A 27,685-nucleotide genomic window follows, 5' to 3' on the forward strand; every position below is an offset into this window, starting at 1 on the left:
GACGGGCTTTACACCTTGTAACGTGGCAGAATAATAACATCAACATTGCAACATGCTTGCTTGTGGCCGTCATTGTACAGGACACATTTCCCACTCATGGCCCTGAGGCTGGTCCTGGCTTCAGTCTGATTCCCTCTTCTGCTAGTAGGGGTTCGGCAGGTAGCCACATGTCCTGGGGACTCCTGGAGTCTAACATCTCTTCCTGTGTCACTTCCGGCATCCCTGGAAAACAGCGTGCAGAGCCAGGCTGTCCAGGATCTCGGCACCTCCCTGTTCATGGAGTTCCCGGCCATCTAGAGCCCTGGGCTGTTTCTGCCCAGGGCGCCCATCTTGCACAGACATTTTCTCTCCAGTTTCCTCCTCCAGGCCTAGCCTTCCTCCAGGGGGAAAGAAATCAGACAGCGTGTCTATGTCAAACCCAGAAGTGGCCAGAGGTCCTAGAGGTACTCTGCTCTGAAGCAGGAGAATGACAATATCACATCGAAAACTTTGAGAGAGAGCCGGGAGTGGTTGGTTCTGAAAGTGGTGGGTGGTATTCCATCCAACGGGGCTGCTCTTCTCAGATTCCTCCTCCAGCGGCCAGCAACCTGTGGGAAGCAGGTGCAGATTACCACCGAGTACTTCCTATTTATTTTCATGTCCAGTGGTACCTTACATGTTGGGTAGGATGCAGTGGGACAGTATTACTTCTTCTTCTTTTTTGTAAAGTTTATTTATTTTGAAAGAGAATGCAAGTGGGGGAGGGCAGAGAGCGGGGAGGAGAGAGAGAATCCCAAGCTGGCTTCGTGCCGTCAGCGTGGAGCCCAATGCAGGGCTTGAACCCATGAACCATGAGATGATGACCTGAGCTGAAATCGAGTCAGATGCTTAACCAGCTGAGCCCCCAGTGCCCCTAGTATTGTTTATTCTTGATAGAGTTACGGTGGCAGTGATCACAAGCACCTCTGTAGCCTTGAACTGGGAAAGAACATCACAGGCAGCAGCCCCTTCCCTCCACCCGTGGGTTCCGTGTTCCACAGAGTGAAAGAGAGGGATGTTGCTGCCCGCGTTAATGTTGATAAAAAACTCCTTTTAAAGTGATACAGTCCCAAATAATAAGTGTGGTTTTGGTTTATAGGAAAGACCATTTTTCTTCCCAGCCATTGGAGAATGGCTCCGCAAAAATTAATGGCTTAGCTTGGGCTTCTTAGCATCACATTTCATCATCTGTCACTTTTTTCAGTCCGTGGAGTAATAGTCTTTCTTGCCAAGACTTGCCTCTGTTTTGCATTTGTTGTATAAAGCATCAAAGCACTTACCCCCGGGGAGGCTGTGACCAGGGCTGCTGCCAGATGCTGTGAGAGTATTTCAGGCCCTTCCTGTGCATTAGGGCTGCTCCGTGATGTACCTGCTGTGTTCCTTTCTCATCCTCGCATCGCCTGCTGCCACTGCTCATATAAATAGTTCTTGGAAGCAGCACAGGTTGTCACTGAGTTGGGTTTTCTCCCCCCTCTTGATACCTGGCTTCCATGTCATGGCCCCTGCAGCTCTAAATGACAATTTAAAATGACAAAAATGCTGCCATGTGGAAAGGAGCAAACACACTTGGAAAAGTCAGTGGTTAGCTCAAGTGCTCTTTGGCTCCCGATTACCCCACCCACTGATTCTACTCTTTCTTGTTGGCTGACGTGGTCTTTTTCTTGCTCTCGGGATTGATCTCCTAACCCTCCCTTTCCGTTCCCGCTAAGTCTGATTCTCCCCAGATCCTGTGGATTGAACCTCTGAGACATCTCCTGACCCCCTCTGCATTCCACTGCACGTCTTGGTTACCTTTCCTTGACACTTTAGGAGTAGTTGCCTGTGTGGTCCCCCTGCCTCCAGTTTTGCTCCTGCATCATCCTGTAAATGCAGACGGATTAAAGGCTTTCCCAGTACTTGGGAGATAAAGTTCAAAGTCCCTATCGTGATATTCAGGGGACTTAGAAATTTGAGCCAGACCTTTGCCTTTAGCTCTGTTTGTTCCCACTTCCTCCACACATCCAGGAGAAGACACTTTGCCTCTGTCAGCAGCACTAGGTGTATCAAGACCATTTCCTGCAACATGTCTTTGCATACATTTCTAAAACTCTTCTTAAACTGTCTTTCACCTACTCTTTTGGGAAAAGTTTGTTGGCCATTGATGATCTACTATGTCACCAGTTTTGTAAAATTTTCCTGAATGTGACTAGATAGAGTTGGTTGGTCCTTCTGTGGGCCTTGTGTTTCTAGTAAAGTACTTACCAGACTATAAGCCTTTCAACAAGTACCTTGAATGTTTCATTTATTCTTTAAATAAACACCAGTATTTCATATTTTAGATAAAGCACTCAGTGGGGTAGTAAATGGGTAGAGCCCGTCCTTGTGTTTCATCAGCCTGATAAAAGCTAATCAGGCAGAAATAATATCAAATGGAAACATGGGTCTATATTAAGGAATGTTGAATCCTAGAAATAGAAATAGCAAGTGAATAAACAGAAAAGATTCTTCCCCTTGCTTCTTAATTTCTCTAAAAGACTATTGACTATTTAAAGAAAAAATAAGAGCATATAATTTTGTTGTGCATATCATATAGAGAAGTAAAATATGTAACCAAAAATAGCACAAAGAAATGGAAGGGAGACGGAGGAGAGGAGGATGGCGGTTCTTACATGCTACTGTTACGATACTGTTTGAAGTTAAAATGTATAAGTTAAAGATGCATATTGGAAACCCTTTAGCAACCACTTAAAGTGTGGATAATAAGCCAGAAGAGAGAAAATGAGTTACTAGAAAATGCTTAATCTGAAAGGGGGGAAGAGGTGGCAAGTAAAGAACTAGACTCTTATAGTCGAATAGCAATGTGGTAGACTTAAATCTAATGTACCAAGAATTATATTAAATGTAAATGGACTAAAGACTGTATTTAAAAGTGCAAGTTGTCAGACTATAGTAAAACATAAAAACAAACAAACAAACTAGAGACAACTACATGTTTTCTACCAGAAACTCATAATTATGTAGAGTGTATAAGTACAAAATATGGGGGGGAAGATATGCCATGCAAACACTTAATCATGAGAAAGTTGGTGTGGGTATATTAATATCAAACAAGTAGACTTTGAGGAGAAAAGGGTAGGATAATTTTATTGATAGAAAGGTCGAGTCATCAAGAGTACATAAAAAGTATAAATGCAAATGTACTTAAAGCATAACTTCAAAATAAAACCAGGATCTTGGGGAGAAACGGAAAATACCAGTTATAGTTGGGTATTTCAACACCTGTATCTCAGTATTTGATAGACAAGCAGACAGAAAATTAGTAAGAATATAGGAAACATGTATACTTGTAGTAAATAATTCCAGCTAACTGATATTTATAGGACACTAAATGCATATATTAGAAAAGATGAATGGTTCAAAAAAAGGGTGAAGAATAGTTACCAATGAAATGGAAAATGAAAAAATAATGTATAAAGTAAATGGAACTAAAAGTTGATTCTTGGAAAAGATTTATAAAATTAATAAACTATAGCCAGGATGATCAGAATTAAAAAGAGAAAGCACAAATTACTGTGAATGAATCACTGTAAATTCTGTACACATTAAAATAATAAAAGTATATTATTATAAATCATATTCTGATAAATTTTACAAATGAAAAATGTTTTGAAAGACAGAAATTACTAAAGTTGACACAAGAAGAAATAGAGTCCTTGAGATAGTCCCATATCAGTTAGTTTAAATTCTTAATTAAAAACTCCCCATGAAGCAAACTTTACACTCAGATGGCTTCACTGTGAAATATATCAAACTTTTAAGGAGAAATAATACCACTTTTACAAAAATTCTTCCACAAGTAGACAAGGGAGGGAATACTTCCAATTCTCATTTTATGACGCTATCTTCACCCTGATGCCAATTGGGAGAAACATTATGAGAAAGCAAATGTTGTGATCTATCTCCTCATATGCATAATTCTAAAAATTCAGAACCGAATACTAATAAATCCACCCTAGCAATATAAAAGAGATATGCAATATGAACAATTCAGGTTTCATCCAACAACACAAGGTTGTTTTACCATTGAAAAATCAGTGCATTTACTAACAAAATAAAGGAGAAAAATAAGATGTCAGTTGATGAAAAAAATCCTCTGACAAAATTGAACACTTATGATAGAAACTGTCCATAAACAAGGCTCGGAGGAGAACTTGTGCAGTCTGATCTGGATGATCTACAAAACCCTAAAATTATGTAGCTTAACATAATATTTAATTGGGAAAGACTGAGCACTTGTTCTGAGATCAGTACCAGTCAAGACAAGTATGTTTGCTCTTGCCAGTGTATTCATTACTTTTCTGCCATTTCTACCTAATCAGGGCGGGCAATGAGATGAGAAACGAATTAAAGCTGTAAAAATTGGAAATGAAGAACAGTTAGCAATCACATGCGTTTGCATGATACATATGATCATGTATGTAAATATCCTAAGAGATCTACCACCCTAAAGAAATTATTAGAACTAATAAGTTAACAAGATTGCAGGATGATACCATATTATATTCAGAAATCAACTATGGTTTTATACACTGGCGTATAGTAGCAATTAATTTGCAAATGAAATTTTGAAAATATTTGTATTATAGTAAAAAACATTCAACACTTAGGGATAAATCTTTTTAAAGATGATCTCTACCTTGAAAATGTCAAAGTACAGCTAAGGGAGATTAGAGAACACTTAAATAATTGGAGAGCTATACCATGCCTGTTGATTTAAAGAATCAATTATTGCTAAGATACCAGTTCCCCCAAATTGGATTATAAATTCAGTGCAATTCCAGTCAAAATCCCAGCAGGTTGGGTGCCCGGGTGGCTTGGTCGGCTAAGCGTCCGACTCTTGATAGCAACTCAGTTCTTGGTCTCAAGGTCATGAATTCAAACTCCACGTTGGGCTCCACCCCAGATGTGAAGCCTACTTGGAAAAAAAATAAAATCCAAGCGGATTTTTTTTTGGAGTGCAGTTGACATGTTATTACAGAAATTATTTCAAAATGCCTATTGCCAATGGACTAGACACACATCTACACACACACACACACACACAAAGTTGGTGTAGGTGATGATTTTAAGGCAGTGTGCTGTTAGACTAGCTAAGACAGTGCTATTGTTATAGACAAAGGGATCAATGGACCATAATAGTCTAGAGATAGGCTTTTTTTATATATGATCAAATGATTTTTAAGGTATGAAAACAACTTCACGTGGAGTGAAAAGGTTTTTCAACAAATGGTGCTGGAAGAACTGGATACGAATGTGGGGAAAAGAAGAACTTTCACCCATAGATTCCATCATACACAAAAATTCATTTGAGATGGGTTCTAGACCTAAAAGAAAAAACTTTGCTACTTTTTCTTTGAAAAGGTTTATAAAGTATCTTTGTAACTTTGGTGCAAAGATTCGTCAGGTGGGGTCAAAGACTACTAACTATAAAATTAAAAAGTTGATAAAATTTAAAACTTCACCTCGTGAAAAGGCAGGGTGCATGCTGTGAGCAAAAATGCATTACACATTTATGCAATGAGGTCTTGTATCCAAAACATAGGGAAGTCTTTAAAAATAAACACTTAGTGACAATTAAAAAATGGGTGGAGGATTTGAACAGGGCACCTGGGTGGCTCAGTCAGTTGGGTGTCCAGGTCTTGATTTCGGCTTAGGTCACGATCCCAGGGTTGTAGGATCAAGCCCCACGTCGGGCTCCACAAACAGATACTCACCCGAAAGTGCTGAGCATCATTCATCATTACAGAAGTGCAGATTAAAACCACAATTAGATACCACTGGATACCCTTTAGTGTGGCCAAACTTAAGACCAACGATACTAAATGCCGGTAAGAACGTGAAACAGCTGGAGCCCTATAAATCACTTACGGGATGTAACGTGGCACCGCCACTTTGCACATCGGTCAGGCACTTTGTGTAGAGTGAGACATCTGCCTACCCAAGGACCTCACGGATTTTGACTCAAGAAAAAGAAACATTTAGGGGCGCCTGGGTGGCGCAGTCAGTTAAGCGTCCGACTTCAGCCAGGTCACGATCTCGCGGTCCGTGAGTTCGAGCCCCGCATCGGGCTCTGGGCTGATGGCTCAGAGCCTGGAGCCTGTTTCCGATTCTGTGTCTCCCTCTCTCTCTGCCCCTCCCCCGTTCATGCTCTGTCTCTCTCTGTCCCAAAAATAAATAAACGTTGAAAAAAAAAATTAAAAAAAAAAAAAAAAGAAAGAGAAACATTTATATTCACAAAAAGATGCCTGTAAGAAGTTTCATAACAGCTATCTTTGTAATGACCCCAAACTGGAAACAACCCCAAATGCAGGGGAATGAATGAAGAATCTGTGATATATCCATGCAGACGAACATACTCAAATGAACTACAGGTATATGCAACAACATGGAATAAACTCGAAACTGTGATGCTAATCACTGTATGACTTCATTTATAACAATTTCTAGAACAGGAAAACTCGTTCTGAGAAAACAAGTCTACACAGCGGTTGTCTATAGGTTGAGGTGGGGCAGGGCAGGAATTGACTTGAAGGATGAGGCTACTAATTGTCCCAGTTTGCCTGGGACTTAGCAGCTTTTAGGTCTGAAACCCCTTTGCCCTGGGAGAGCGTTCAGTGCTGGGCAAATCCAAACAGGGGGTCACCCCAGAAAGAATAGCATCTTTCTGAGATGGTGAAATGTATGTCTTGATGGAGGTGTGGGTTACAGGATTGTAGACAAATGTAAAGCTCGTCAAACTGTGTGTGTCTTTCTGGTCTGTGTATTTCATCATATATGAACTATACCTCCAAAATTTTGTTGTTCACATGCAAAAGTATATGTACAACTGGAGAGAACACTTGATTTTTTTTTTCAATTTTTTTCAATGTTTATTCATTTTTGAGAGACAGAGCATGAGCAGAGGAGGGGCAGAGAGAGAGGGAGACACAGAATTGAAGCAGGCCCCAGGCTGAGCTGTCAGCACAGAGCCTGACACAGGGCTCAGTCTCAGTGACCGTGAGATATTGACCTGAGCTAAAGTCAGACGCTTAACTGACTGAGGCTCCCAGGAGCCACAAGAACACTTGATTTTATACTAGAGAAGGAAAGGTGGCAAAGAAAATGGAACATTGTCCAAATTCTTGAAGAATGAGCAAGGTTTCACCACTCATTTGCTGGGAGGAGTGGGGGACTAACACTGGACTTCTGTTTCCTTGGCCAGATTTTGAGCTCTGTGCAGTCCGGAGGCAGGAGGTTAACCTTGGTACCTCAAGGCTTGGCACCTTTGGCCCATGGTAGGGCCGTGCGAAACTTAAGGAGTGATTGGACGGGTATAGACAGTTCTTGACTTATGATGGCCTGACTTAGAATCTTTCAACCTTATAGTAGGGTGAAAGTGATCTGAATTCAGTTTCTACTGTATTTGTGATTTTGAACTTGGATCTTTTCCTGGGCTAGCAGTATGTGGATACTTGCTTGTTAGGCTGGGCAGCGGTGGGGAGCTGCGGCCCCAGTCAGCCAGTGAGTATGAGGGTCCACGACTGGCACACTGATGCCCATTCTACATCCTCAACGGCCATTCTGTTGGTCAGTACAGTAGTCAGTTATATGAGATATTATTAAATAGGCATTTTTGATATTTCTGCCCAACTGTAGACTAATGTAAGTGTTCTTAGGCACATTTAAGGTGGGCGAGGCTAAACCGTGGTATTTGGTAGGTTAGTGTATGAAATGCATTTCAACTTAGGATGGGTTTATCTGGATGTAACTCCACTGTAACTGGAGGAAGATCTGTAGATGACAGCAATACTACATTTTTTCAGGTGTCTTTTGTGTAAAAGGCATTGCTTCCAAAAATTTTTCTTAAACTCTATTTTCCTTAGAGACCTATGTAAACTACATGGCCTGGAATATAGTAGAATTACCATGCATTTGATTTGGGTACTCGAATTTTGCATTTCATTGAGGTTGATGTGACAGTGTCTCTGGAATTCATTATTTTTTGTCTTGCTCACAGGTGATTTTTCTGTTAGCATCATGCCATTTTAGAGTCAAGCATCCATCCCCATAGCGGGCCCATTTTGACGCATTTGCTTCATAAATGAGGTCCAGAGAAGGGTGTGTGATTTGCCCAGGTTCTCACAGCTTGCTGGTGACAGACTGGCATCCACGGGTCACGGCTTCAAGGCCTCTGCAGCACAGACGGCTGGATGACCCACAGTACGTGTTAGTTGGAGCTTGTGTGGAGATTTGGTCTGACTTTGGTGCAAAAAAGCCACATACACATCAAAAGATAACTATTGCTGGCAGAAACAATCTACTTGGAACCCAAAATATAAATGGATACGAAGGCATTGTGCTCCTTGGGATGGTTCTATATACCTACTCCTCTCGCGAATATTGATAACTGATGCAGTTTTTCTCACTGGGAGTTGTTTAATAAGAGTGTTTTAGGAGTGAAGGGGGATGGGAAATCCTATTTATTCAGGGCCTGCTGTATTCTAGGGAGTGACCTAGGTCTGTCGGGCTCAGCGTCCTATTAAACTCCGTAAACCCTTCGAAGTCGGCCTTGCTGTCTGGAGATGTTGCCTGAGCCGTACGTTAACGAGTGGAAGAGGTGTGGTGTGCTTTCCGGCCTTCTGGGCACCGTTTCTGCCAGTGGTCCTCTGAGCTGGGAGCGCAGAGGCCTGGGTTCTGGTCTGCATTCTGCCCCCCACCCCTGCCATATCTTTGGAGGCGGCTGGCTCTCCCTCCCCCAGGTCCGCCTTCCTGCCCCTCACGGGAGTGCTCGGCGTGGCCCTGCTCACCTCACCCGGCTGATGCGAGAAGCAGAGGACGCCACGGAGGACGCAGGTGTGTTCTTGACCCCAGCGCGCGGTGTAGATGGAAGGCAGAGCTCTCTTTGCTCTTTCCCCCCACTTCTCCCTCAGGAGTGTGCATGGGTCTCAGATGACTTGTATTGAGGAGATCGGTTGCTTTGCGATCCACTCGTTTCACACAAAGCTGGCTGGTATGTTGTTAGGGAGCAGACTGAAACGGATTGGGCCATGCCACCCCTGTCTGAATGCCCAGCCCTCGTCTCTCCTGAGGAGCAATTTCTTTCTAGTCTGTTAGAATAAATGATCCAATCTCATGCATTGCTACTCTGAGCTATGTGAAAAACACTCTCCCCTGCGCAGGGCCAGGGTGTAATCGTTACTACGTTATTAAGAAAAATCCTACCACTTGACACATCACAGCACTTATCCCTGGCCGTTTAGAAAAATTCCATTTCCCCCCATGGGGTAAGACCGCTCAACTCTGTAGGGAACATGCGCTCACAGACCCATAATAAAGGCAATCTTAACGTTGGGTTGTTGGGTTTTATCGTGGTAGATCTTTTTCAAGTTGTTACATTTATTTATTAAGTTGGTTTCAAGCTTAACAAGAATGTAGCGTTTTAACAAGCACCGGGATTCAGAAGACGAACCTGTATCTGCTTTCAAATTTTGATTCCACTGCTTACCTGCACTGTGATCTTGAGCAAATCATTTATATTCCTTTAGCCTGAAACAGATAACATTGATAGTGTCCAGTTGTGCTGATGTAAAAATGTGTGTAAAGTACCTAATACAGTGCCTGACACCAGGTAGATCACTGAAAGGAGGTGGTTGTCACTTTTCTCGTGTGTCTGCCGTGCACGTTCCAGTCGTGTGCCACATTCTAGGGACAAAGGGCTGGGTGGGTCGTGCAGAAACATAACAGCTTTGGTGCAGCGGGCTCTGTGGACGTCCTTATGATGTCACTCACGGAACGTATCTGAACGGTCCCTTCGCCTTTGCCCCACTGCTGGACGCACTGCTGTATCGGTACCGCCTAGCCAATGACGCAAGCGGTCACTGGAGCCCCTGTGTGGCTCGGTGCCTTGGGCATCCGGCTCTTGATCTCAGCTCCTGTTTTGATCCTGGGGTCGTGAGTTGAAGTCCCGTACTGGGCTTCACCCTGGGCGTGGAGCCTACTTAAAAAAATAACCAGTCAGTAATCAATGGAATTGCTAAATATTAGAATGGGGATGTGAGCAGTGTGGGGTGAGAATCTTGAAGAAAACAGCTGAATTTGCATTGGACGGTTACAGGGGGTATGACAGGAACTCTTTGGGGAGGTGGGGGTAGGGCACTTCATGGTCCCTGTGATGGGGAGCGACGGGCAGAAGGGGCGCCCAGTGCAGGGTGCGGCTGGGCACTGGAGTGGCCCTGGTGGCTGCTGGGGGGCGGGTATTAACCTGGTTTGGCCCCAGGTGGCTGGCAGGCACCTGAGAGCTGCCTTATCTTTTGCACCGGAGTATTTATTACCAATTAAACCTAGGAAGAAAAAGACTCAATCCTCCTCTCCTCTGAGATGACAGAAAATGAAATGAGGTTTTAAATTCTGTTGGTCTGATTCAGACCCATGCCATTTTTTTTCCAATTTATTTTGAAGTAGATTTTCACAGGAAGTTGCCAAAAAATGTACATATCCTGTGCAGCCCACATCCCGCCCTCCCCAGTAGGATATAAAATATTCAGGTCTGCAGTTGGGAAATGGAGAGAATAAATACTGAGAAGAATTACTTGAGGTGCCCAGTGAAGACCCCTTTATAATATTTAATGAGCTTTCCAAATTTTTTTATTAAAATTTTTTTAAATGTTTATTTACTTTTAAGAGAGAGAGAGAGAGAGAGAGCGCACCAGCAAGGGAGAGGCAGAGAGAGAGGGAGACACAGAATCCGAAGCAGGCTCCAGGCTCTGAGCTGTCAGCACAGCCCTGTGCGGGGCTTGAACCCATGAACCGGGAGATCATGACCTGAGCCGAAGTCGGATGCGTAACTGATCGAGCCACCCAGGCACCCCGAACTTTCCAGATTTTTTTCAACACAGAGGCTTTAGCAAGGTTGTTGATGTCCATGAGATAGAGTAGGCCATGAAAGGCCCAGAAGTCCTGGAGACGGTGCCCTGTGCTTAGCCCTGGGTCCGTGTCTGGGGGAGGCCTGCTGCGGCCCCGCTCCCGCTTGGACTGGAGGTGGTATCGTTGGGATGCCGCTCTCAGCTGCTGCCTCACATATCTAATTTCTGGGAAGGATGGTCCGGTGCAGGGTGGGGAACTCGTGCTCTTGCCTTGTGGCAGGGGCCAGGGTGGTCCAGCCAGCGAGCCCACGTGAGAGGGTGGTGAGCCCGCCTCTGCCCCACCATCACCACCTTCTCGGCTGTCTGCGGGGACGGGAGGAGGGCTGCCTTGCCTCTTGGAGAACCACACGCAGCACCGCTGCCCCCAGCTGCCACGGCGGTTCGGTCGGTGGGCGCGTCAGGTTGGAGGGAGCTTCCTCCCCTCCCCCACCTGCTGGCTCGCGTTCCCTGAGATGTTGACCCCCCCTTTCATTGTCTTTCCAGCTGTTAGTGTATTGTAGGCCTGCAGAGGCCCGGAGGGCGGGACGCAGCCTGTCAGAGGCAGGAGCGGCTGGACATTCCGTCTAGACTGATACCCACACGGTTAGCCCTCTCTGGCTCCTGGTCTGCTGGCCATGAGCCCCGGGTGTACCACCTCCCGGTTTCTGTGTCTGCTCACAGGTGTATCTTGAGGAGACTCCTTTTGTGTCTTACTGATACTTAGTAATAAACTATTAAAACTGATAATTTTGGGGGGGCCGGGTGGCTTGGTTGAGCGTCTGACTCTCAATTTTGGCTTGGGTCATGATCTCACAGTTCATGAGTTTGAGCCCCACATTGGGCTCTGTGCTGACTGCTTGGAACCTGCTGGGATTCTCTCCCTCTCTCTCTTCCCCTTGCCTGCTTGTTTGCGCTCTCACTCAAAAAAAATAAACAACAAAAAAAATCTATAATTTTAAGTGATCTGTATTTTATCTTAGGTTGTTATATCCTTAAATATCACATGTTGATGTTCGTTTTAAGACCATGTATTTACTAAAGACAGATGTAAAGTTTTCTATTTAACAAGTAATAGACACTAATATATTTGGAAAGTGTGATTTATAAATGTCAATTTAAAATGCCTAGGTCACGTTTGATTTAGGGATTGAACGTAAGGGTAAAGGTAGATTCTATAAAAGCAAAGGTTGGCCAGAGTTTCTTTGTAACCTAATGATTAGAATTCTTGCACTTTGCATTTTTAAAGTTTTACTAGTTTGTTTGTTTAATCCTTGTAGAGTGAGTCTCAAATGCTGATACGTGGAGTGATTCCAGGCGGTTGTTTGCAAATATTCTTCTGTGAGCAATTCTATTTGAATCTGGCTTCTCACCATTCCCAGAAAACGAAAAGCCATATTGGACCCGGTCATGCTTACGTGCTATCGTTGTGAGCCACAAAGCATCTGGCGGTGCCCAGCACACACACCTGGTGTCAGTCACCAGAGGCACAATGTCACACGTGTGCTCCTGGCTCCTGTCTCTCACTCATGGTCCGTTCTGAGTACAAGTTCGGCGATGTAACGGAGAGTAAGCAGTGGGTTCTTCGGAGCTGCTGTGGTGCTATGCTGGTCTGTTGGAAGACGAGACCGCGTTGTGACCGAGCCGTGAGCATGTTTCTCTGAGCGCCAGTGGCTCCTGGGCACGCTGCGTCCTGCACCCTCAGCCTGTGACATGGTTGCTTTCTATTTAAACAGCTTTATCGAAACGTCATTCACATACTATACAGTCCACCTGCTTAGACCGTAATTGAGTATGTTTAGTATGTTCAGAGAGTTGTTCAACCCTTAGCACAGTCTAAATTTGGAACTTTCCATCCTCCCCAAAGAGGCCCTGTACCCTTTAGTAGTTACGCCCATCCTTCATTCCTGGCAGCCACAAATCTCTCTAGATTGTCTGTTCTTGATATTTTCTATCAGTGGAATTATGCAGTAGGTGACTGTCTTCTTCCACTTAGCACAGGGTTTTCAAGGTTCACCCATAGTGAAGTATCCTGTCCTTTGTTTTTATGGCTGAATAATATTCCATCGTGTGGATATACCACGTTCTGTTGATCCATTCTTTAGTTGATGGGTATTTGGGTTGATTCCATTTTCTGGCTGTTACGAATAATACTGTTGTGAATATTTATGGGCAAGTTTTTGTGTGGACATATGTTTTTATTTCTCTCGGGGATACCTAGGAGTGGAAATATCGGATCATATGGTAACTCTATATTTAGTCATTTTAGGGACCTGCCAGACTGTTTTGCAAAGTGGGTGCACCATTTTGCATTCCCACAGTAGTATCTGAGGGTTCCAATTTCTGCACGTCTTGCCGACATTTGTTAGTGTGTCTTTGTAATTATAGCCATTCCAAGTGGCTTCTCTTAAAGGGAAGTTTTTAAAACATTATTTAAGAGCTTATTAACTGAAAAGTTAGAAACAGAGATCCTTCCTGCCATTCTCAAGCTGGGCACTCATTTTTTTTCTGGAAAGAAAGCAGATGAGAGAAAACAAGAAGGCTTACAGAACTTTGATAAAAGACCACACGGATTTGGCCAATTTGGTGTGCGTGGCTATCCCCGTGTGTTTTGGTTTTGTTTGCTCACTTGACTGCACTCCTCAGGATGATTGAACGCTAACATTTAGACCCTGGGAGGCCTCAGAGATACTGACCAGACTCTGGGGGGCTGAGGGGAGAGAGCGCCCCACTTACTTTCTGGTTGAGGCACTGCGGTGTTTAGATAGACTGAGACCTTGGCGTGGGAATTTCTCAGGCTCACTTTCAGCTGAGTCAATATTGAATAATTAGCTGGGAGTGGTTGGTTGGCAGGCCTGTATGCTTTCCCTTTGGCGGCTCCACTGACAGCTACCCAGCTAATAATAATCACCAGCTCGTGTGTTGATGTAATCCTCTGCCGGAGTTTTCTTCCTACTCCTACTTTCACCTTCTTTTTCCATTGGAACCTTTTAATAATTTTATGATACAGGCACTCTTGTCCCCGTTGGGAAAACTGAGGCTCAGAGAAATGAAACGGTTTGCTTAAGACATTACAGACATTGGGCTACAGAATTGGTATTCATTCACGACAAGTTTTATGCACTAGAGCTCATCAGACTCGTCATGATGTTTATTTTTTAATTGCATCAATTAAAAACATTTTAAATTGACACACAGTAAACTTGACTTCTCTGATGTACAGTTTTATGAGTTCTAACTCACATGGACATTTGTATATTCGCCACAGTCAGGGTAAAAAACAGTTCTATCACCCCCCAAAAGTTCATTCATTGCGTTACCTGTTATAATCTTACCCTGTCCCACCCCTCAACAGGTGACCACAGATCTGTTCTCCGTCGCTGGGTTTGACTCTCCCAGAATGTTATATAAATGGAATCATGCTGTATTTAAGCTTTTGGAAGTGAGTTTTTTCACTGACTATTGATTTTGAGATCCGTCCCAAGTTGTTGAATATATCAGTAGTTGGATTTTTTTTTTTTTTATTATTGCCAAGGAGGTTTCCGCTGTATAGATGTACTGTAGTTTGTGAGTTCTTGTACCAGTTAAAAGACATGTGGATTGTTCCCAGCTTTTTTTTTTTTTTCAAGTTAGTTAACATACACTGTAGTCTTGGCTTCAGGAGTAGAAACCAGTGATTCATCATTGACCTATAACCCCCAGTTCATCCCAACAAGTGCCCTCCTTAATGCCCATCACCCATCTAACCCATCCCCCCACCCAACACCCTTCCAGCCACCCTCAGTTTGTTCTCTGTTTTCAAGAGCCTCTTAACGTTTGCCTCCCTCTCTGTTTTTATTTTTTTCCTTCCTCTCCCCTAGGATCACCCATTAAGTGTCTCAAATTCCACATATGAGTAAAATCATGTGATATCTGTCTTTCTCTGACTGACTTATTTAGCTTTGCATAATAACCTCCAGTTCCATCCACATTGTTGTAAATGGCAAGATTTCATTCTATTTCATCACTGAATAGTATTCCATTGTATATGTAAACCACATCTTCTTAATCCATTCATCAGCTGATGGACATTCGGGCTCTATCCATACTTCGGCTATTATTGACAGCACTGCTCTAAACATTGGGTGCATGTGCCCCTTCAAATCAGCATTTTTGTATCCTTTGGATAGATTCCTAGGAGCAATTGCTGGGTCATAAGGAAGTTCTATTTTTAATTTCTTGGGGAAACTCCACACTCTTTTCCAGAGTGGCTGCACCAGTTTGCATTCCCACCAAGAATGCAGCAGGGCTCCCCTTTCTCTGCATCCTCACTAGCATCTGTTGTTTCCTGAGTTGTTAATTTTAGACATCCTGACCGGTGCAAGGTGGTATCTCTGTGGTTTTGATTTGTGTTTCCCTGATGATGAGTGATGTTGAGCATCTTTTCATGTGCCTGTTAGCCCTCTGGATGTCTTCTTTGGAAAAGTATCTATTCGTGACTTTTGCCCACTTCTTCACGGGATTATTGGGTTTTCTTTGGTGTTGAGTTGGATAAATTCTTTATAGATTTCCCTTTATCGATATGTCATTTACACATACCTTCTCCCATCCTGAAGGGTTGCCTTTAGTTTTGCTGATTGTTTCTTTTGCTGTGCAGAAGCTTTTTATCTTGATGAGGTCCCAATAGTTCATTTTTGCTTTTGTTTCCCTTGCCTCTGGAGACAGGTCGAGTAAGAAGTTGCTGCAACCGAGGTCAAAGAGGTTGCTGCCTGTTTTCTCCTGTAGGATTTTGATGGTTTCCTGTCTTGCGTTTAGGTCTTTCATCCATTTGGAATTTATTTTTGTGTCTGGTGTAAGAAAGTGGTCCAGTTTCCTTCTTCTGCATGTTGTTGTCCAGTTCTCCCAGCACCATTTGCTAGAGAGACTTTTTTCATTGGATTCTCTTTCCTGCTTTTTCAAAGATTAGTTGGCCATATATTTGTGGGCCCATTTCTGGGTATTGTCCCCAGCTTTTTCTGATTGTGAATAGAGCTGCTATAAATACCTGTGTATAGTGTTTTCATGAATGTAGTATTCGTGGGGATTTTTTTTTCATGGCTTAAAATATGGTCAGTATTCTGGTAAATGTTGCTGAACGCTTGAGAAGTACATGTGTTGTGCTGCTGTTGGGTGGAGTGTAAGTTCTCTTAGTGTCCATCAGATCCAGGTGGTCTGTGGGGTTGTTTGTTCTGTGTCCTTGCTGATTTCATGTCTGATTTGCCATGCCTTGCTGAGAGTGGGGTGACATCTTCAACTTGGCGATTTTGTCCATTTCTTCTTTCACTTCTCTTTCTTTCTGTATGTATTTTGAAGCTTCTGTAGCTAGGTGTATTTAGGTTAAGAATTATTATGTGTTCTTGGTAAATTAATGCTTTGTCATTATATAATGATCCTTCATGTTCTTATTGATTTTCTTCTCAAATTTTTATTTAAATTCTAGTTATTACCATACAGTACAATATTGGTTTCAGGAGTAGAGCTCAGTGATTCATCACTTACATACAACACCCAGTGCTTATTACAAGTGCCCTCCTTAATACCCATCACCCATTGCTCACCCACCTCCCTCCATCAACCCTCAGTTTGTTTTCTGTTGTTAAGAGTCTCTCATGATTTGGTACCCTCTCTCTCTCTCTCTCTCTCTCTCTCTCTTTTCCCCTTCCTGTATGTTCTTCTGTTAAACTGTACATGAGTAAAATCATATGGTATTTGTCTTTCTCTGACTTACTTTACTTAGCATAATACAGTCTAGATCCATCTATGTCATTGCAAATGGCAAGATTTAATTCTTTTTGATGGCTAATATTCCATTGTGTGTGTGTGTGTGTGTACACACACACACACGACACATCTTCTTTATCCATTCAACCGTTGGTGGACAGTTGGGCTCTTTCCATAGTTTAGCTATTGTTGATAATGCTGCTAAAACATCAGGGTGCATGTAACCCTTCGAATCAATATTTTTGTATCATTTGGTTAAATACCTAGTAGTACATTGCTGGATCATATGGTAGTTCTGCTTTTAACTTTTTAAGGAACCTCCACACTGTTTTACAGAGTGGCTGTACCAATTTGCAATCCCACCAAGGGTCTAAAAGGATTCCCCTTTCTCCACATGCTTGCCAACACCTATTGTTTCTTGTGTTGTTAATTTTGGGCATTCTGACAGGCGTGAGATGATGATATCTTATCATGGTTTTGACTTGTATTTCCCTGATGATGAGTGATGTTGAGCATTTTTTCATGTGCATGTTAGCACTGAATGTCTTCTTTGGGAAAATGACTATTCATGTCTTTTGCCCATTTCTTCACTGGATTGTTTGTTTTTTGGGTGTTGAGTTTGATAGATTCTTTATAGATTTTTGGATACTAACCTTTTATCAGATATGTCCTTTGTGAATATCTTTTCCCATTCTATAGGCTGCCTTTTAGTTATGTTGGTGGTTTCTGTTGCTATGCAGAAGCTTTTTATCTTGATGAGGTTCCAGTAGGTCATGTTTGCTTTGTTTCCCTTGCTTCCGGCAATGGGTCTAGTAAGAAATTGTTCCCACTGAAGTCAAAGAGGTTTTTGCCTGTGTTCTCCTCTAGGATATAACATTCTTTCTTATCTCTGCTTATTTTCTGTTCTTACGTGTACCTCGAAGTGTCTAATCCTAATGTAATACTCCAGGGTTGTTGTTTTTTTTTTTTTTTTAATTAATGTTTATTTGGTGTATTCTTTTCTATTCATGTACTTTTAGCCTAGCTATATTGTTCTATTTAAAGTGAGTCTATTCTAAATAACATATAGTTCAATCTTTTTGAGTCTGTTCTTACAGTCTCTGTTAATTATAATGTTTAGGTCATTTATATTTAATGTAGTTCTTGATGTATTCGTATTTAGGTTTATCTATATTTTCTTCTAAAGGACTTATTTTTTTAACATTTAGTTACTCAGTCTATTTGAAATTTATTTTTGTTGATGGTGTGAGGTAGGGATATCATTTCTTGGTGTGTCTGCATCACCATGTGTACCAGCACCAGTTAGTGAATCTTCCCATTAATCAACACTGCCTCTTCAGTCATATATCTACTTGTCTTATATTCATGGATCTGTTTGGGGCCTGTTTTTTTCCACTGATGTATTTATATATCACTGCCCCCAGCATCACTGTCCTCATTACTCCAGCTTTATAACCGTTCTTGATATCTGTTTGGCCAGCTCCCTTCCAAACATCATCCTGACCATTGTTCTGTATGTTACTCGCCCTTTGGTCTTACATATAAATTTTAGAAGCAGTATTTTGAATAGTTTTGACCAAAACTGAAACTCTGTTGGGATTTTGTATTGTGTGTCATTGAATTTCTAGAAATTTATAAAGTGGGGACGTATTTTAAAAAAAGTTAAGTCTTCCCCTCCTTGAACAAAATCCGTTTCTGCATTTATTCATTGTCTTCAATACCAATCCATAAAACTTTAAAACCATTCTTCATGAATGTCCTGAAAACATTTTTAAAAAGATTTATTCCTAAGTGCATTGCTATTGTAAATACGCTTTCTTAACACAATGATTTGGTAATCGTTTCTCGTTGGCATATACGAAAGTTACTGATTTGTGTGGGTCTGTGTCCTCACCTACTATTCAACAGCCTTTTGAGTGTGGTTTTCCTCATTTTACAAAATGACTAAACGTTTCATTTTGTAAGCTCACCTCCTCTTTCCCAGCCCTCTCCCATCACAAGACTGTGATTTCCATGAAGGTGGAGGTGAATTTTTCTCGTTACTTTCATACAGACTCCCAGTGCCTGAAACAGTGCCTGACACATGGCAGGTACTCAGTGGATGTTTGTATGTGTTAGATGAAGTAACACAGTTCCTAACCCTCAGCAGAGGAAACAGTACATACTAACTCAATTGAGGTGGTTTCACACACACACACGGTTGTCTTTGCCTGGAATGTGTGTCTCCTGTCTACATGACAGCATCATCCCCTTCCCAGGCAGATGGGCCAGTTCTTCCCGGAAGTATTCCTGGGTTTCCCTATACTTCATAAAGATGGATCCAGAAAAACACAAACAAAAAAAGAAGACAAAACAAAGCAAAGCAAGCTGGGATTAAAAGTAGCTATGTGCTCAAATGGATCGTAAAACCTAAGAAAATCATCCAAAGTGATATGGAAAGATACACAGAGTAAAGGACATTATGGTGGGTACAAAATGCTGCTGCAGTTGAGGAAATTAATTTATGAATGATGGAAAGTAAAGGTCTTCCAGTACATCATGACTCCAACACTCCTGGGGAATAGAAACACCATGTCAAGAGGCCCCCACACTCAGTGAGTCAGAGGAAACAGAGGACACACGAGCATGACAGACTGGTGTTCATTCCCGTGCGGTTCTCTAACATTCTGTGAGTGAAAACCACATATATCTGAGTCTTTTCTTCCTGCTCTAAAAAATCACTTCAATTTTCTTCCTCTGATAAATGTTTTACGAATTCCCATTCCTGATGAAAGATTTTGCTGTGATTAAAGATTTCATGAAGTTATGACAAAGGCAGAATAGATCTTCATTCTTGAAAGCTCATTTTTCTGTGAGCGGAGTGAAGACGCCTCTTGTATGCAGCTGTCAGAGCTAATGAATATTTTCCAAGTGCCGTACCTCTGGGGAAAACACTCCCACCCAAGGAACCTAGAATCAACCAACGTGAACCTGCTTCTCTGAAGACGTGTGGGGCAATGTCTCACAGAAACAGCAGGAACGAGAAAGGTTTACCTTCCTTCCCTGAGGGTGGGTTTACAAGTGCACATCTTGAAGAGCTGGTATTTCACAGATGCCCCGTAGCCTGGTGATGATGATGGTGGTGCGCATGTGGGTGTGTGCGTCCCTGGCCAGGTGACTGCACACTTCCCCCCCTCAGATCCCTTCTCTGGAAAGAGCAGACAATGAAGTTTAGAATACTTGACTCCCTCTACCCTGAAAAGCAAAGGATTTTGAGTTGTAAGACTTGGGTGTTGGCCGCCTCACTGGTGTTGGTGGCCGTGCCCTGAGCCTCACTTTCCTTAGCTATAAACGGGTCTGGGGAGGACAGCTTCCCAAGGGTGTGGAGGTGAAATGAAGTGCAGGCAGCCCTCACACACGGGATGTTTGCCCTCCCACCTTCCTGTGCTACCAACAAAGCCTTGAGACATAAACTTGAGAACTTTGATGCCCTTGGAGGATCATGTTTTTTTTTTTAATGTTTATTTACTTTAGAGAGAGAGAGAGAGTGTGCGCAGGCAAGGAAGGGGCAGACACACACACACACACACACACACACACACACACACACACACAGAATCCGAAGCAGGCTTCAGGCTCTGAGCTGTCAGCATGGAGCCCGACGCGGGGCTCGAACTCATGAACTAGGAGATCATGACCTGAGCCGAAGTCGGACCCTTGACCGACTGAGCCCCCAGGTGCTGGAGGGTCATGTTTTGAAGACCTACCAAGCTGAAGAAGACCCCAAGCACAGATCTTCTTCTGAGGCCCTTTTTCCTCCTATGAAAAAGTTCACTCCAGAACCGTTTCTGCCTCTGTTGCTGACATCTGTGTCTGCTCCGGTCGTGGGTACGGCTGTCCCGGTCACATGAGCAAACACTTACTGGCTCTTTGTCGTGTGCCTGCTGTGACACTTGGTATTTAAGACACTGGGCAAGCTTCAGACGAGCTTTCGAGTGTAATGGAAACCTTCCAAATGGTGACTGACCCAGACGGCACGCGTGCGGTTGCTGTTTGCGTGTGCAGCTGAGGAGTCTGGCGGGCAGGAGGCGCCGAGGGGCTGCTTTTGCTGCTGCACATGCCCTGGCCTCCCAGAATCCTCCCGGCCCCACTCGCATCCACAGCTTCCATGCCTCCCGGTGGGTGCTGGACTGCTCAGCATCCTGTTCCTGTCGAGGCAGGTGGGGTGTGGGAATGGGGAGGCTGAAGAGGGGACCACCTTCTCTTGTTGGGGGGGCCGGGCCGTCTTAGCTGGGAGAGAAGGTCTCCTGTCCTCACTGGCTAACACCGTGGCTCCTGGACTTCTGCTGTGGCGGGGGCACTGGGATTTGAGCGTTGTTACCTTCTGGACTAGAGAGAACAAGACTGCTGGTGTCAGGAGTGTGGGGGAGAGTAAGGAAGGTGCAGTCTGTGTGAGGCTCCCAGTAGGCGCGCACACCCCACCCCTGCGATGTGGTTCTCCATGTGCCAGCGTCCCGCACCTCGCTGGGCCCCGGGGGGAGCCCCGCAGGCCCGGCAACGGGGTCACGACGTGGACGCGCCGTTCATTGACAGGCACTGTGTGTGCACCAAGTGCTTTGCCAGCCGCTGTCTTACTTCTGCGTCCGGTGTTCGAGGCCTCACACGCACGAGGCTTGGAGAACTCCGGTTACCGTCCCAGGGCCATTTCGTTTGTAAAGGGCGCACTGCGTTATAGGCGTGTGTCCCCAGGGCCAGGGAGGATCTGATGCCCAAACCTGTTTTGCAGAGTGAGCCTCTGTAACCCTTCATGCCGGGGCACGTGACAGTTTGATCCGTTGCTCCTCTGATATCCTCAAGAAACGGGAGGTCTTTGGGGAAGAGAAAAGGCCAAGTGGTTCTCCCCTCTGGCTCCCAGAAGATCCTCAACTTTCCCTTGTCTTCCACACAGTACCCGCCAGTGCCACCTGCTCCTAGACATCTTCAACTCCACGGAGCATGAGCTCACGGTCAGCGCCCGCGGCAACGAGGAGCTCATCCTGCACGCCGGCGAGTGTCAGCGGTGAGTGTCCCCGCGTCGTGCCTCTCCCTGCTTCCGTCTCCTCACTCGGAAGCACCTTGAGATAACCCTCCCTCTGAGCCCCCAGAGGATAGACGGGCTTGTCTGTCTGTCTCTCCGTGCAAGGTTCAGCGAAAGAACCTGAAGTGGCTTCGAATTGGAGGCAGGTGTCAAGTCCAGGTAAAGCCACGGGGTGTCTGTCGAAGGAAGCAGTGGCACGTGCTTCCGGGAACCGCATCTCGGGAGACGCTGTGGCGCCTGGGCTTGCCTTGGCTGGCAAATTCTCGAAGCTGTATCTGGGAATAGTTGATGTTGATTGTGGGGCCTGCATCGGTAGTACCGGGAAGTCCCTTGGAAGAATTCCGGAAAAAGGCCAGGCTCAGACCTGCGGGAGGGGTGTGGTGCCACCCACTCCCAGTCCCCAGATGGCAAAGACGGGGCTCCACCGAGCTGTGGACGTGCCCTGGTCCAGCAGGAGCGGAGATGGAAGTGAGCGCTGACCCGAGCAAAGCCAGGGCCCCCAGGGCATGTCCCGAGGCAGGTGGACTTTAGGAGGAAGCTCTTCTGCCTGGGGAGCCCCTTCCCCGGGCCAGCCCCCTGCCCGCGGGGCCTCTGCTCATGTCGGCACCTATGTCTCCAAGCCCAACTCGTATGGTATAGACGGAATTATAGCTGGGATGAGATGGAAATGGAATGCAATTTTTATGTTTAATTGCAAAATACTTTCCACAGAAAGAAAATAATTTGGAAACCGGCACACGCATGTCCCAGATTTAAGTGCTCGGTTGTATTGGCCCCAGATCTCTGTCTTTTCCTATCTTTCTTCCTCACTCCTTCACTTTGTCATTCTTCCTCTGTCAGTCTTGTCTGTGTCTTCCTCTTTATTTAGGGAAATAAAATGTTTAAAAAAAACTGACATGAACACAGTTGGTGGGGGAATTATAATTTCAGGCCACACCACTCCACATTCATCAGAGCGTTTAAAGACATGGACGGTGCTGGATGCTGGTGAGGATGTGAAGCAGCTGGAACTCGCCCGCCTCGGTGGGGGGATGAGCTGGTGCGACCACTTTCAGGAGGGTTTGCGGTTTCTTAGAAAACTAAACGTACACCTACCCTGTGCCCAGCAGTTCCAAATCCAGTAATTTATTCAAGAAAAATGTAAATGTTTATTCACAAAGAGACTTACACAAGAATGTTCATAGCCAAAAGATAGAGCCCAGATGTCCATTACAGGAAAGTGGATAAGCAAAGGGTGGCATTTCTCCTGCAAGTGGGGGAATGCTCAGCAACCAGACCTGACACATTCCCAATACGCAGCCAGTAGGGTGAATCCCAGGAACACAGCACTGAGTGAGGGGGGTCTCCCCGAGGAAGGCAGGCACCGTGGGACTCCATTCGCCTGAAATCCCAGAGCGAGCAAACTGGTGTACTGTGGAAAAAGCAGCACGTCGGTTGCCTCTGCAGGGGCTGGGCTGGGGGTCGAGCAGGAAGGGACACAGGTGTTTTCTCGGGGATCTTATTGTACAACTTGATTTTTGGGTGTGGGCCACACACGGGTTCGCATTTGTTAAAATTCAGCACGTGCACTTAAGACTGGCGCGTTCCGTTGTAAGTCAACTTCACCTCGAAAGAAAAACTGTACACATGTTGAGCTCTCGCTGAAGATCGGTTGTGGAAAGCTTTGGAGGGCCGCCCGCCGTCAGTAGCATCTCTGGAAGGTCTGAGAAGGACTAATGATGGGTAACGGGGCTGGTCGTGGAGAGAGGAGCCAGAAAGCACATGGAGTGAACTGTTGACGGTGGACTCTTCCAAGGGCCTTATGGGATGTTCACGGGAGATTTCTTTCAGCGTTACAGTTGACATTTTTCATAAGCAAATGCTGGAAAAAATTGAGTGCAGGAGTAGCTCAGCCCTCCTCCCTGGACTGCCATCTTTGTTCCTCCCTCCCTCCTCGGTGGGGAATTGCTGTCTTGGAGGCGATGGAATCATTCATACCATGTTTTGCTACTTTTATTGTATTTATATCTACAACCAAACATTACTTCCAGAGTTTTTTATGACAAGTGGTTCTATATCACATATGTCTTTTTAAAAATGCATCTTTTTATAACTTTAAATCAGCATTCCGCTTCGGAGCTAAGTATAAATCTGCTTCTCTCCTTTCAACTGGTATTTATATTTCATTGCACGAATACGCCACTTTGTCTGTGTCCACGCTAATCCACTCTGAGGCTGCTCCAAAGTATTGCTGTTTCATGTGATTATTGCCGATGATGCACACAGATGCAGGGTCAGGCTCTGGGGTCCCCATTGCAGGACAGTTTAGGCTGATAGTTGGAGGCCTGAGGTCCAGTGACTTGGGGCCTTCATGGCCTGCCTTTGAGAGGATTCCGGAACACTGCCCCTGGAGGTGTCTGTCCGGTCCCCTGCAGAGGACTTGCCGTGTGGGGATGGGTGTGCGGGGGCTCACGTGCTGCACCTGCACACAGGTCGCGGCTGAATGCGCCTGGCGCCTGGTACAGGACCGGCTGCTTTGTAGGGCGCCGACGCATCCTGGGGTCTACACCCCCGGCAGCTGCCTGGGCCCAGTGTTGTTCTCCAGATTGTGGAGGACGCTGTCTGCTCTCTGCTCTCTGCCTTGTCTTTGTCTGGATGTTTGGATGCGGTCTGAGGCCCCAGGGGATGTAAATCTGGCCATCTTCTGACACTGACGTGAAACCTGTTGTTAAAAATTAGAAACTGTTAAGCCCGTTCTCTCCTGGATCGTTCTCATGGATGGAAGGCTGAATGATGTTAGCAGTCCCATTCGCAGATAATCACAAATTAGTCTTGTGCTTCAGGCTTGCTCGTTATCGAGCCTTGTGCTTAAATTCTCATTTCTCAATGCTCCTAGCTCACACGTTCTCTATTCATTCATAAAATATTCACCCAATAAGCATTGGTGCTTCGAGAACCTGCTCTGTGGTACCTGCCTCGGGCTCCGGGAGTGTGGGGATAAACAGGGGCCCCTCCCAGCGGGAGCAGGTGCGAGGTGCAGGCGATGAGCGTCCCCTGCAGCCAGCCAGGCACCTCTGCCTTCCCTGCCCAACGGGACATCTTGCTGGCCCGGGTGCGAGTGGTGAGCCACTGGTCTGGGAGGTCCTGTTTGGCTCTGGTCCCACTGTCCCCACTAACCAGTGTTGAGTGCCAGGGAGCTCGGTGTTTATGGGGCGCAGGGAGGTGCTTCCTTTCTGCTTTCCGAGCCTCCCTGGCCTTCCCCGGACCACATCAGACACACCCTCTACCCCTGCGGCGGGCATCGCAGCTCTTGGGTTCTCACAGAGCAGTTCTGGTGGAAGGAGCAGGCACGGTGGAGCCTCGCAGCACCTGGCAGACCTTGGCTGGGACGCTGTCCCTGTGTATCCAGGCTGTGTCCTCAGGGTCCCGTCTCTTCCCGGAGTCCTGAGCTCAGCCAGTGTCCTGCCTCTTCCCTTCCCCCATGAGGAACCATCCCCACCGTACCTCATGCTTTGCCCAGGGCTGAAGAAGGAGGCTTCTCTGCGGTCAAGCTCCCACGTGGGGTTGGGCTCTGCCCGCAGGTGAGGGCGCAGTGGTTCTTGGACTCCACGTTAATCCCTCTGCCTGTAGGTGATGTTCCCACGGCCACCCCGGAGGTGGGCGGACGGACAGCGCATTGTGCTAGAGATGGCACAGCCTAGTCTTAAATGGCCAGGGTGCTGGGTTAGTGTGGCGTTCTTACTGCCCTGCCCAGAGCCCAGGCATCCATCCCCGGGTCAACAGGCGTTTGACTTTCTCTTAAGGGTGGCCTGTCCTCCAGGAGGGGGACCCCTCCACTAGATTGAGGTGCTTGCCTCTGCTCCCCGCCGGTAGAAGAGGTGACCCCATTCTACCCAGTGCCGGAAGCGTATGTCCTCAGGAGCACGAAGGAGCAACGTGCTTCCAGGTGGAAGAAACAGTGGAAGGCACAGTTACTGGGCCTGTGTGTTGGGAGTCAGGCACTCGTGTCCTCAAGGTCACTCGACGAAGGCGTTGTCTGCATTTGATAGATAAGTGAAGAGTCCAGTGTTCACAATCACTCGGTGGGCTTCTCGTTTGTCTGGCTCACGGCTGTCCTTGCAATGGTGACCGAAGGTTGAGAGAGGTTCTGTTCCTCTCCCCTTGTGCTCTGTGTGTGACCAGCCCTGTGAGGTCCCCTATCAAGTGTAAAGGCCGGCAGAAGGCCGGGAAGATGGAGAAGCTGCTCGGATTTCGGCTTCCAAGGTGTTCATGAATTCATTTCACAGATACTCCCAGAGTGTTGGCTGGTGGCGGGCCTGGCCAGCAGGTGAGACAGTGAGAGAAGGTGGCATCGCCCTGCCCTCTGTTTTGGTGTGGAATCGAGGCATACCATCAGGCAGTCGGCATGCACAGTGAGGGGAGGTGAAAGCATGCAGTCAGAAATCTGGCCCAGACAGGATGAGGGGCGGCTGGGAAGGCTTCCTGGAGGAAGGGGTGCTGATGTGGAGCAGAACAGCAGAGTAGGAGTAAGCTTGGGCTGCCGTACAAGTGCAGGCACGGCGTGCTCTCGGGAATACTGTGAGAGAGCTCTTGATGGATGAAACGCTCGTGTGCTTAGCTTAGAAACACCACTTTTGTGACCATGTGTCTTAGAGATATCTTCCCAATCTTTCAGGTTCAAATAGAGCATTTCAGCAAATGGATGTAGAAAGTACCACCTCCCTTTCCTGGACTCTCCTTTGGAGGGTCCTCTGGAAATCAGTGACTCCTCGCTCACCTTATGAGTGTCTGGGGCATGGCCGGTGCATCAGTCCTGTAATCAGGGACCGTGAGTTAAGTTCACTTTTGCCAAATGTGAATCGTGACGCTTGGCCTGTAGGGATTGCATTTCCTGGGGCTCCCCGCCATCAGTGGTCACCTTCACAACCTTGTCCCCCTGCCTTAGCTGGGTGCCTGCAGCAACACCATATTTAGCCGAGGGCTGTGTACCCCAGACACCCCTTTTGTCAGGCCGTGGCGTCTCCATACCTCACAGCAGCTCCAGTGAGAGCGCTACGCACGTTTGCTTCTGCACAAGAGAGGCCACGCCTGGCCAAGGCGGGCGGAAGTCAGGTGCCCCCGGAGCCAAGCCCGCCTGTTGGCCATGGTGCCTCTCTGCGGGGGCCGTTTGCAGTTCCCGGGGCCATGTCCCCCGGAGTTGGGCGTCCCTCCTGTCTGATTGCAGATGACAACTAGAAACAGTAGAAAGCTTTCACGGTGAAACAGCATAAACTTTCTTAAGAAAATACGATGCTGCCAGCAGCAAATTTACTGGAGAATTGAGATAGTAATTAATGTGTTTTTTTGCTTAATTGTCAAACCATTAAAATTAAATTTCATGACCACCCTCACTTACGTACGCATCTTTTTAAAACTCTGGTAATAGGATGTTCCGTGCCTTAGGCTGTCCCACGCCGTCCCCTGCCCCACGCGGAGGCCCCGCCTGTGTAGCAGCATGTCCAGATGGGGCCTCCCTGGGAGGACCCGTTGCTGGCTGGCGGTGAGCGGTCTGCCCTGTCACGGGCACGCTAGAGTGGCCTTCCTGCCACAGGGCAGGAGGGGCTCCCAGAGCACGCTGCGCCCCGGTGCTCCGAAGCCTCGCCTGGACACTGTTCCGGTGGCAGAGACGACCAGGTGGCCCCCCCCCCCAACCCCACATCTCCTGCTAATCTGTGAGCAGGCTCCAGCTGTGGCCCAGGGCTGCGTCCGCCCTGCGGGCCGTCTCTGGTTCAGCTCTTCTCCTGCCTCTTGAGGGGTCTCAGACAAGCCTCTTCCCTCCCCTGGGTTTTCATTCTTCCTTGGTCACAGGAGAGAAGACGTTGGCCACGGGAATGAATGAGTGGACGTAGGGGTGACAGCAAGTGCTGCTGTGCCAGCGCCTACGTGAGTCAGTCACACCGCTGCTCGCCTTCCGGGGTCTCCTCCCGCCTTGCCGTCC

General features: G+C 46.1%; 1 protein-coding gene across 6 annotated transcripts in view; it reads left to right on the top strand.

Annotated features, from left to right (window-relative positions):
• Window positions 1-27,685, top strand: part of TRAPPC9 (trafficking protein particle complex subunit 9) — a 573,855-nt gene that overhangs the window by 359,856 nt on the left and 186,314 nt on the right. For 5 of the 6 annotated variants that reach the window (XM_045453562.1, XM_045453567.1, XM_045453565.1 and 2 more), the window contains one exon: window positions 21,601-21,711. The exons of the other annotated variant lie outside the window; for it this stretch is intronic. In XM_045453562.1, coding sequence (XP_045309518.1) covers window positions 21,601-21,711 — 111 coding nt within the window. The remainder of the gene's footprint in view (window positions 1-21,600; window positions 21,712-27,685) is intronic. 6 annotated transcript variants of the gene reach the window in all.

This window comes from Leopardus geoffroyi, chromosome C3 (assembly GCF_018350155.1).
Source record: "Leopardus geoffroyi isolate Oge1 chromosome C3, O.geoffroyi_Oge1_pat1.0, whole genome shotgun sequence".
Taxonomy (NCBI): Eukaryota; Metazoa; Chordata; class Mammalia; order Carnivora; family Felidae; genus Leopardus; species Leopardus geoffroyi.